At 35.4% G+C, this 11161-nt stretch overlaps 1 protein-coding gene across 1 annotated transcript; it reads left to right on the forward strand.

Annotated features, from left to right (window-relative positions):
* Nucleotides 1-2968: 2968 nt before the first annotated feature.
* On the forward strand, nt 2969-3472 carry LOC124370507 (sentrin-specific protease 1-like). Its single transcript, XM_046828806.1, has one exon. The coding sequence runs from the start codon at nt 2969-2971 to the stop codon at nt 3470-3472; it is 504 nt and encodes a 167-aa protein (XP_046684762.1).
* The last annotated feature ends 7689 nt before the right edge of the window (nt 3473-11161 follow it).

Raw genomic sequence — 11161 nt, forward strand, 5'->3', positions numbered from 1 at the left:
ATCTTAAAAAAATTTCTAAGAGAGGAGTTGCATAAAATCGATGATGTTAGGGGTAAAACAACACTAGTGGAACACAAGATTCGCCTGATCGATAATACACCTATTAAACAAAGGTACTATACGAGAAATCCGGCAACGCAAGCTGTACTAGAAAAAAGAGTTATAGCGTATGATCGAAGCTGAAGTGATCGAACACGTGGAGCTCACCGATTGTACTTACCAAAAAACCATCTGGTGCATACAGAGTATGTATCGATTTTCTGCGCCTAAATGCAGTCACGGTGAAGGATGCTTACCCCTTGCCACAAAGCAACCCCATTCTAGAAAAACTCAAGGAAGCCCGCTATTGGCAGGTCCCTTTGTCAGAGGAAAGTCGGCCGCTGACAGCATTCACTGTACCTGGAAAAGGATTGTTCCAATTTCGTGCCATGCCATTTGGTCTGAATTCGGCTGGGGCTACCTTCCAGCGCCTCTTGGACACCGTTATAGGACCAGAATTGGAACCTAAAGTGTTTGCCTAACTGGATGACCTGGTCATCGTGAGCCCTTACTTTGAGGCTCATTTGGAGCTTCTTCAAGACGTTTTTTCAACGGCTAACAAGAGCAGATCTGAAACTTAACCCTGCCAAATGTCACTTCTGCAAAACCGAACTGAAGTATTTGGGTCATGTGGTGAACGACAGGGGCATTAAGACAGATCCAGAGAAAGTTCGAGCCATTGTGGAATTTCCTAGGCCATCCAATTTGAAAACTCTAAGAGGTTTCCTTGGTATGGCCTCTTCGTATCGGAGGTTTGTTGCCTCACGAGAATGTTGAAGAAAGATACTAGATGGCAATGGACGGAAAAAACAGGTGACTACATTCAAGACTCTTAAGGAAAAATTAACGACTACGCCTATCCTAGCCTGTCCTGATTTTGGAAAAACGTTTGTTTTAAGAGTGGACGCCTCGGGCGATGGCCTAGGAGCATCGTTAATACAAACACAGAACGGAAAAGAAGTTGTGATTGCGTACGGTAGCAGATTGTTGACGGGCAATGAACGCAAATTCTCAGTCACAGAAAAGGAATGTTTAGCGTTAGTCTGGGCCATAAAAAAATTTCGCCCATAACTAGAGGGATATCACTTTATCGCAGAATCGGACCATCAGGCTTTGAGATGGTTACAAAAGTTAGAGACTCCTTCTGGTCGGCTGGCCCGCTGGGTGTTAGAACTTTAGCAACACGATATGGAGATACGATACCGAAAAGGAGCCCTAAACAAAGTGGCTGACGCTCTGTCTCGGAACCCGGTATATGAGCGACAAATTGAACATATAGGATCGTTTACGGCTGAAAATTGATCAGTTCAGAAAAGAAGGCAGGTAAACAGAAGACCACGTCAGGAGGAAATTACGGATGAATCCAATGATGTAGGGATGGTTGATAGGAACCAATGATATAAAAGGCTATACAAGATGGCCACAAAGGGTGACTCAAATCTAATTATAAAAGATGGGAACATCTCGATAGATTTTACTACTATTCGACGATTCGAATAGTAGTAAAATGAAATAACGGACGCAGACAAGCCCACTGGAAAATGTGTGTTCGCGAAGAAGACCGTCCGAAAGTACTGCAAGAAAATTACGATAAAGAAACTGCAGGTCATTTGTGTGTTAGAAAAACCGCCCAGTGTTATTACTAGCCAGGTTGGTTTCGTGATGTAAAGGCATACGTAAAAAAATTTCTGATATGTCAACGATATAAAGTTGAACAAACGAAGCCCGCCGGGAAGATGTATTTTCGTAAGCCACGAGGTCCGTAGTGCACGGTTACCGCAGATATAGTGGGCCCTTTACCACGATCGAAGAGTGGAAATCGGTTTATACTAGTATGTCAAGATTACTACAGCAAGTGGTTAGACCTTAGTCCACTTAGATCGGCCACGGCAGCTAATGTGATAAAGAATTTCAAAGAGATGATTTTGTTCAGATGCGGTGCACCCAGCGTTTTAATAACCGATAATTGGTCACAATTTGTTTCTAAATTTTTCAGGATCTTTGTAGGGACTGGAACGTCGACTGTCAACTGACGGCCCCTTATAGTCCTCAGAGCAATCCAGTAGAGCGTTCTAATCGCGTCATCAAAACCTTGATATCGCAATTCGTTGGTGAAGACCACCGATCGTGGGATGCTAAACTGAGTGAGTTTAGGTATGCATTAAACACAGCGCACCATGAATCGACAAACTTCACGCCAGCCATGCTTAACTTTGGACTCGAGTTGAGACTGCCTAAAGCAATATGTGGACCTGGATTTGATTACTCATGTGACCAGGAAATGACTACGCGAGAAGAATGACACGAGCAACTAATGGAAGAATTTAAAAAGATTTAACAAAGCTGTCATCGCAACTTTGCCCGTGCCTTCCAGAGGCACTCTCGATATTATGACCTCAGACGACGAGATCATAACCTCCGTGTTGGACAGTTGGTCTGGAAAAGACATCATACCTGTCTTCGGCTCCTGACGCGTATGCATCGAAGCTGGCGCACCGTTTTGTAGGCCCCTTTAAAGTAGTTACGTTTAAAGGCCCAAATATCGTCGAGTTAAAAGACCGTTTGACGAGCAAGACTCAAACGGCCCACGTAAAAGACTTGAAAAATTACACGGGGTCGGACTAAAGGGAGGAAATTAATAAATAATATCTATCGTTAGTAGCTCAGTGAAATCTAATGGTAGTTTGTTTTGGATGCATGAACGTAAGCTTGACGAGATGCTTTATTTGCAGGCTATATTAAAAATACTACACGAGATTTGTAGACAGCTTCCTGCTTGCGAACACCTGTCCCACGCTTCTGTAGCTACGTAGAATAACTCAGTGCACGCTACCATGGAGTATCTCCGGCCAATACTACAGCCGAGTTCTGGAGAATTGGATTGCCTATTCCCCGGCAAAGGATTAACGGAGACGTTATTAACGCGTACATGCGGTTGTTGGAAAGGAGGAGTATTTTTTACGCCACCGTACCTGTGACCTATTCTGTAGACACATATTTTATTGAGACCTGGGAAACAGGGGGCTACGATCGAGTGAAGAGCGCATTTAAGGGGATCAACCTCTTTTCTAGGGACCTGATTCTGTTCTCCTTACACCTAAGGGACTATGAGGGAGGTCACTGGGCACTTATAGCCGTGAAACCAAAACTCAACCTCATCAGGTCACTCGACTCGTTGGGACATCCCCGGACTAAAGAGATGCGAGTGATCCTCGAGTTTATGGAAAGGAATGCAGCAGAAAGGAAAGTACTATTTGACAGGGACGTTTGGATAATATGTAACACCCCAGACGAGTGCCCCAAACAACTGAACGCTACGGACTGTGGAGCGTTCGTATGCGCCTACGCTGAACTCTTGTCAGCGGGGGACACGCCGTCGGGGAAAACCGAAAAACCCCCTGAAAACGCGAAAAGACGTAGCTTGGGCGCTTAGGAGAGGGAAAATATCCCAGGAGGACTTCCGGGTCTACGGCGAGGCAGGAGACAGGATGTCAACCGAGAGGGTCGTCGCGGTAGCCGAGAAAGACGACGTTTTAATCAGAGAGCTAAGCGAGGCGATTGGAGATTTAGTTCCTGCGTCCCCGGAACACCCGCTAAGCAGAAGAGAGGAGGATGACGCAGGGAGAGGCATAGTTCTACCGATATAACGATGGAGGAGGCTGAACTTTGTTGTTGCGGGACTGTATAGTACTGATTAATAAAACAAACCCTTATTTCATGTCAGACTAGAGCACGCTGAGAACGTTCAATGACAAATGTGAGAGTAAAACTAAAATAAGTATTATTATTTTATGTACTACAAAAAGTACACTTGTACTAGTGTATTTTTCAAAGAATAATTTACGAATTAAAAGTTTTGAACGCTACCCTTCAAAAATATATAATCTAAACTATGCGGACGCATTAGGAGGCAATTCCGTATCTCACACCCACAGGGTACTGAGCAGCTACGAGCAAAACGAAAGCATGTCTCTTCGTGAAAATCTTATATAATTCTTAATTTGTATGGGAAAGCCTATGTCGGGCATCCTCACAAGTCATCGTCGCTACTGCTGGGCTCGTTGGCGTCCTGGGTTTAGCGGCGGGTGCTCACACTCGAATCTCCGGCGCGCTGCAATTTTCATCTTCCACCATCTCCCACGTCTCACTCGCTGTTATAGACAGCCAGGAAGACGTCTGCTCGTCCGTAGGAGTATTGATTCTCGGCGCCATCACCGCAGCCTCCTTAGTAGTTAACATTTGTTTGGTTTGTATCTTTTGCAATGTTAACTACTACACTGAGCCTTTCGTCGGATCCAATTTTATGATTTACCTTTTTTCGTTTTTACTGATCATGGAGTTTTCAAACATGTAACTTTTGACACACTTAAAATCTCCCCTTCTCACCAATGCTTCAAATAATTGATTGTTTACTTAATAACTTATCAATGTAATAACTTGTGTTTCCTAAATAACTGTAAAACTCCAGTACAAATTCACTGTAATGTAGGCTCTTGGAATTAGATAGCTCCGTTGGTTTTTTTAGTTGCAGATATACTAGTCATAACATGACATCGAACAGTGTCTCTTGATACTGTATAAAAACGGCAATAGTTAATATTTACACACTAATGTAAGACGAGTAACTAAACATGTTTCTCTCTATGTTATGTATGTGATTGGGTAATCAGATAACAAGAAACTCTTTATCGCCCGCCGTAGACATGTCGTAAAAAACAGTAAGTGTAAGTCAAAACAAAAAATAAAAAACAGGTGAATAATAAATAAGTGTTCATTAATTAATATGTGTTAATTCCCATGGAAACAATAAAGGTCAGGTACTTTAGTGTTTATCGATAAAATCATAGTGTAGAGTATAAATTTCGTTGAACTCACACCAAGATGAGTTGTAGAAGCAGGACCAGGAACAAGTGCGATGGCCAAAAGTTTGATAAGGACCAGGACATTTTTCAATTTAATGTTAAAAGTCCTTAACGACGCAGAACGAGGAAAATCTACACCTACAGTACAAAGGCAAAGATCAATATCAAGACAAGCACTTAAAGATGAGTTACTTTATTTATTTAGAAACCACAGATTTTTCTCTAAATATTCTTCTTACCTAAAGGAATTTACATTGTACTTTTAGCGATTATAATTCACAGCAAATATATAATGACGCGTTAACAACTAACAGGATTAATCTTTAGATTGCAGAATTCCATCAACTGCACAAATTCACACTATATTGCAAATATAATTTTCTCTAAATTATCAGATTGCTTTAAGGTACCAATTGTTTAAAAACACTACATTTATTAAAAGAATCCAATCTTTTGGTTACTAAAGGTGAATTAGAATATTTTATAACTATGTACATTAGCTTAACTGTTGATCCTATATTTTTCAGGGTAATTAACAGTGGGTTTGCGTATGGTAGTGTTATGATTTTGTAACTTTGTAGGATTGTGTGGTGAATGAGAGTGTCTCTTGATAGTAGTAAATGTAGTGAGATGAAGGGGAGAGAGAGAAAGAGAGAGATTGTGTTGTTTGTGTGGCGTGAGTGTAAAAGTGTGTGAGAGGTACCAAGTCTCCTAATAAACTGTTATCGATGTAATCTTTTTCTTTGGGGTATATTAAGTTCATATTTTCTTTATAATTTATAAATCATTCATCATCGCATAATCATTTGTGTTATTATTAGCTACAAAAAGCATTAGCAAATTATGTATTTGCTTTTTATTTTTTCTTATACTACGAGTATATGTACATTACATTATTAAATATTTATATTTAAAACTTTATGTACATATACTATAAACTTGCATAATACTCATGCTTTTGATCGTGCACGATCTCCACAAACAGGCTACGCACATGTGGAAATCATTTCTTTTTTTTTATACATGTTGTGAACTGTGTTTCTATGACGAATAATAAATATAAATCATTTCATTTTATTAAAGTTTACAATCAGGTTATTTCTTGATTGGGGAAGATTATCATCATAATATGTACATTAACGCTAGTATGTTTAGTATACAAAAAGAAAAAACTTGTGATTTAGGGCTTTAATCTTTTCAGTACTCCAAGTGTACATTTAGTATCAGTTAACATTGTCTTTATTTTAAAAGTATAAATGTTTTGAGATCCGCTTACATCTTTTACTGACAGCTTTTATTTACTGACAAATGTATACATTACTAAGAGAACTATTTACATAAACATGTCTGAGAGACATCTTTCAGGCATTTCGAAGTACCGTAGGGTAAACATTTGAAATAAGTTGAAGTTAGTAAATGTTAGCTGACAGGATTAAAATTCATAACTTATTGCTTTATATAGTTTATACTCAATAATTTCCATAAACGAAAATACATTACTAGTTAAAGTAATTCAGTTATAGAAATAACTTATTACTTTACATCTTCACCTTAAAAAAATTATTATTTTCATTAAAGATAAAAAAATTGTTTAAATAATATTGTGGAACATATATTTTAAATAAAGTTAGGACATTTATAATTGTAGTTTATGTTTATTTTATTTAAGTAGAATATTTTAAAATTAATGACTGTGTATAATTCATTATTTTCACGTTAAAATATTATTTATTAAGCGAATGGGCAAATATTAATAATGTAAAAACTTGTGACAACTGTGGGATGCAATGTAAGCTTATCAATATATTCTATAATATTAAAATATAATAAAATGATAAAAAATAAACAGAAATTTAATTTTTGTTGATTTATTTATGACTTTTATATTATCTTGCATTAGGGTGGTTGCTATATGAAATAAATCCCACAGGTACGTTCTCCGTAAAGCAATGGTACGTTTTGTCTTAAATTTGCGTTTTGGGTTATTTTACATATTTCTGTACCCAAATGAAAATTTATAATCGGCTTGATGTTTTCTTCCAAAGATATTTAAAAACGTTATGAATTTTGGATCTGGTTTACAGAGTTGATACGAATATATAATTGTTCAAGGAAACCATTTTCTTACCTATGAGTAACAGCCATCTTTCCGGTATTTTTGGTTTGCTAAATATTAACAGTGAGTTCAAAGTTGTGTATATTAACTGATTGACATTACAAACACGTAATCCTAACTATGTTTAAATGCCATAATGTAATAATTTATGTTACTGTTAACAGTTTTGCAAACAATCATTACTTAAACTCATGTTTGGTATGTATATTTTTACAAGAAACTAAAATCACTCAATCCCGTTAGAAATTTCCTACTTTACTGCAATGATATTTTCAAATACTTAAACTTGTCGCTGAAACTAATGTACATTATAATTAATTTTTTATGACAAGAACTTTGTATAACATAGCAATATTAATGCAATATAGCAATATTAACTATAGCATATTAAAGCAAAATGTGCACTTTCATAATTATCTAGTGGGCACATGCTGCAGAAATAATTACCAGAATGTGCCTAGTAGACACCTGCTACCGTAGCTGAGTAATTCTGTCTCAGCTTATTAACTTCAGGGTCAGAATTCAAGTACTGGTTCACGCACGCTGTATACGCGTAGTAACAAAAATATTCAATTAGTCTGAAGTATAATTTTTTATACAAAAACTTCTTTGTTAATATTAGAATTTTAATATAAGTTTAAAGAAAACCCAACAATTCGATGAAAGAATTCCAGTTTAGAAATTGTAACCGTACAGATACTTGAATTTTTAGATAAAAATTCACCAATGGTAAAAAATAATAGATTTAAGACCTGTTACTATTAAGTTGAAGGCTATTAAATCGTTTTTTTTGCTTCACAAAAAAATTCAAATAACTTTATTGAACATGTAATTTACAATATCTCTCTCATACTGAAGGGAATGTTATTAAAAACGATCTGAAAGTGAGAACAGTTTTTAAGTATATGTATAATTAGAGAGCCTAGGAATTTATTTGGTTCACATGATCTGTTTTTTTTTTCAAGAAACTGGGGTTTAATTTCTCAGAAGAAGTGTACTGATTATTTTACAATAAAGAATAAAAAGTAATTTCTGTAATGTATATGGTAGCTCTAACACAATAATACTTATGTAAACATTTACTTTCCCTAGAGGGGTCACTTTTGTTTGTTTATACATTAATTTTGAACCCACGCTGCGTACATAAAAAAACCGACGTGTCACTTAAAATCTGCGCAACATTGTTGTTATCCAGGAGCGACACTTCACTAACAGCAAACGTCGAGATTCTGTAGTGCAAGGGTAAATCGATAGGTCTATTCTACTGCGGGAGATTACGTTTGAACTGGTGATTTATGGTTTAAAAACCCTTTAGTACTCTAAGGGTACAGAAAGAATCAGTTTAAAACTATCTTATTTAAAATCTCCAAATGATTTAAGCTCTATTCTCACATATTTTATAACAGTTTAAAGATTACTTAAATGTGTATCAGAGAAATCATTCAGGCATTTTATAGTAGTGTTAATAATGAATATAGTATTAAAAAATACGAATAAAAAAACAAAAGTTTTATGCGCACTTTATACTTATTAAAGGGTTTTTACAAATTTGCAAAACACATTTGGCTGTACAAGTGGCTACGTCTTATCTAAGTTTTAGGAACCATAATAATGATAATTTTTAGTATTATGACAATTAGTTGCAATTAATTTTTGGTACCTGAAAATTAGAAACAATACTTAATTAAATTATGTTAAATTATTCATGAAATTAATTAATTTATAAAGCCTCTCGAATTTTAAGTTCAGCTCAATTTCACCTCACATTAGTTGCAGCGTTTGAAATTTGACGCTACCAAAGACTTGGCTCATGGAATTTGGAGTCTAGGTCCGTCCAAAGACATCCAAATCTATAGAAATGTAGAAGTTTTTTAATCCAATTTCTGCAATATTTACGCTAAAACAACTTTATTAAATCAGTATTCTTTTTCAAAAACAGAACATTTAAACCTTAACTGCATTAACAGTAGAATAGCAACATTTCTCTAATGATGTTATTGGTCTACCAGCTTATTGCTAAAAACACTTATTCTAAATTATAAAATGCGTATCTCTCTAAACAGGATTTCAAATTAGTTTTAAACGCGTTGGGTGTTGGGAAATATTTATATCAGTTGGCAACCTGTTGATCAAAAAGGTTGCCAACTGATACAAAAATTTCAGTGTGTAGACTGAAAATGATGTGAAAAAATGCATATTGTAAATCTGAAAATAAATTATGAAAATTATACTATCACAAATTATATTGTAAGGTTTATAGTTTAATAACCCACTTGCTGATAAATTTAAAATAAAAAAATGCCCAGAATGTTGAAGATTTGGTATTTTCTATGCTATAATTAAAATGAAACGAACTAAGGGAAATACATTTTTAAATACATGTTGTTAATAGAAGGAAACCATTACAATTCTGCATATTTCTAAAAGAAGGAATAAAAACATGAACAGTTTTGTCTTCCTTTTGTACGTGTGTGACAAATTAAGTTTTTTAAAAATATTGAAAAAAATTGAATATTAAAAAATATTGAAAATGTTGATAATTAAAATTTTTGTAAATATATTTAGTATAATTTATAAATATTTGTATTTTTTAAAGTTATGATACTTTATGCTTGTAAAATATAAAACTTAGCTTTTTAGAGATAATTCCAGTCTTGCAGTACAACTATTCGGTCCATGTGTTGGCTTTGTCGACGATTCCGTGAGAACTTAAATCCGATATTTGCAATAAATACTTTACACAAAACACTTGGAATAAATGTATACTCTGTGTGAATGCGGAGCCGAATTACAGGAACAATATTTTATTTTCAACGTCTAAAAGTGGTGCTTTTATGTTTATTTGACACAGTTAAACATATTATAAGTAAACTTTGAAAATCGAGTATTCGTTACTGCGACTTCAGCGGTATCTAGCCCCATGTGTTTCGTCCATTAGGTACACATAGGAAGCAAAAAATATTTAATTTCAGTAGCTTTTTTCTGGATGAATCTCAAATGGGAACTCTACGTGATGCCTACAAGTAGTGCCTACGAGGAGGCATTAAAAAAAATTCCCAATTTTCTCGCAAAACGTAACATTTGTGATCGCATGTGTAAATGAAATAAAAATGTTTTTATTTACGTCGTCTTACATCCATGAAAAAATGAGCATTTTTATCGGAATATCCCGGTATATTTACACGTAAATTATTATTTATTTCAGTTAGGGTAATGTTTTAAGATATTTTGTTGAATAGGTTTTCTTTAAAAGGGATTGAAAGTTTTTAGAATACTTGATACAATACTCAATTAAAATTTAGAACAAAATTAAGTAACCTAAGTGAAACATACTTTAGAGTATATATAAATCTTATTTATATCCATGGAAACAACAAGAGAAATAATTTTATTCACAGTTGAGATTTAGTTCAAGGTCAAAGATCAAAGTTAACCTCACCTCAATTCGTAGAAAAACAATAAGGACTAAGAAAAGGACGTAAGTAGATGAGTTGCTTTATTTTCTTATACATAAAAATAAACCACTAAACGTGTTGCTAATCACTAATCTCAAGAATGGGTAAACCAATTCGGCTAATTTGTTTGAATATGTCCTTTGTAATCTGGGGAAGTTTTTTATGCAGAGAAAAATAGGAAAAGTTTCCCAGAAAATGTATAACTTATAATTACGATATTTACGTAACGCAAACCAAATTAAATAGCACGAAAAAACTGTTGCCACTCGGTTGAGGTTCACCAAATAGGCAAAGGCATTTATGCACGCAAGGTGATTCAAAAAAGCACCGGTTTTTATACATCAAATTAAGAGACGTATTTACATAAAAACACAAAAATTTATGTTCAACAGTTCATACAACTTTCCGATCACGTATGCAGTTTCCTTCTCTACTGCGCGAGCATGCAAAAACTCTACAATGGTTCTACTACACGTTTTCACCAACGAATTAAACTACTGGAACGCGCACTGCCCATAAGCCGCATGTTGTATTTTCCGGTCGCACACAGCTGTGCGTTGCTAGTGTTTCCACGGGCTCGCAGGCGCTTAAAGTGGGCAAGAACTCACCGCGTTGTGCGGCGATCAACGATACGGTATCACGCCTTTTCATGTCGAAACACTAATCGCCGTTTAACGTGGATTTTGAAT

This window comes from Homalodisca vitripennis, unplaced genomic scaffold, assembly GCF_021130785.1.
Source record: "Homalodisca vitripennis isolate AUS2020 unplaced genomic scaffold, UT_GWSS_2.1 ScUCBcl_248;HRSCAF=1769, whole genome shotgun sequence".
NCBI lineage: Eukaryota > Metazoa > Arthropoda > Insecta > Hemiptera > Cicadellidae > Homalodisca > Homalodisca vitripennis.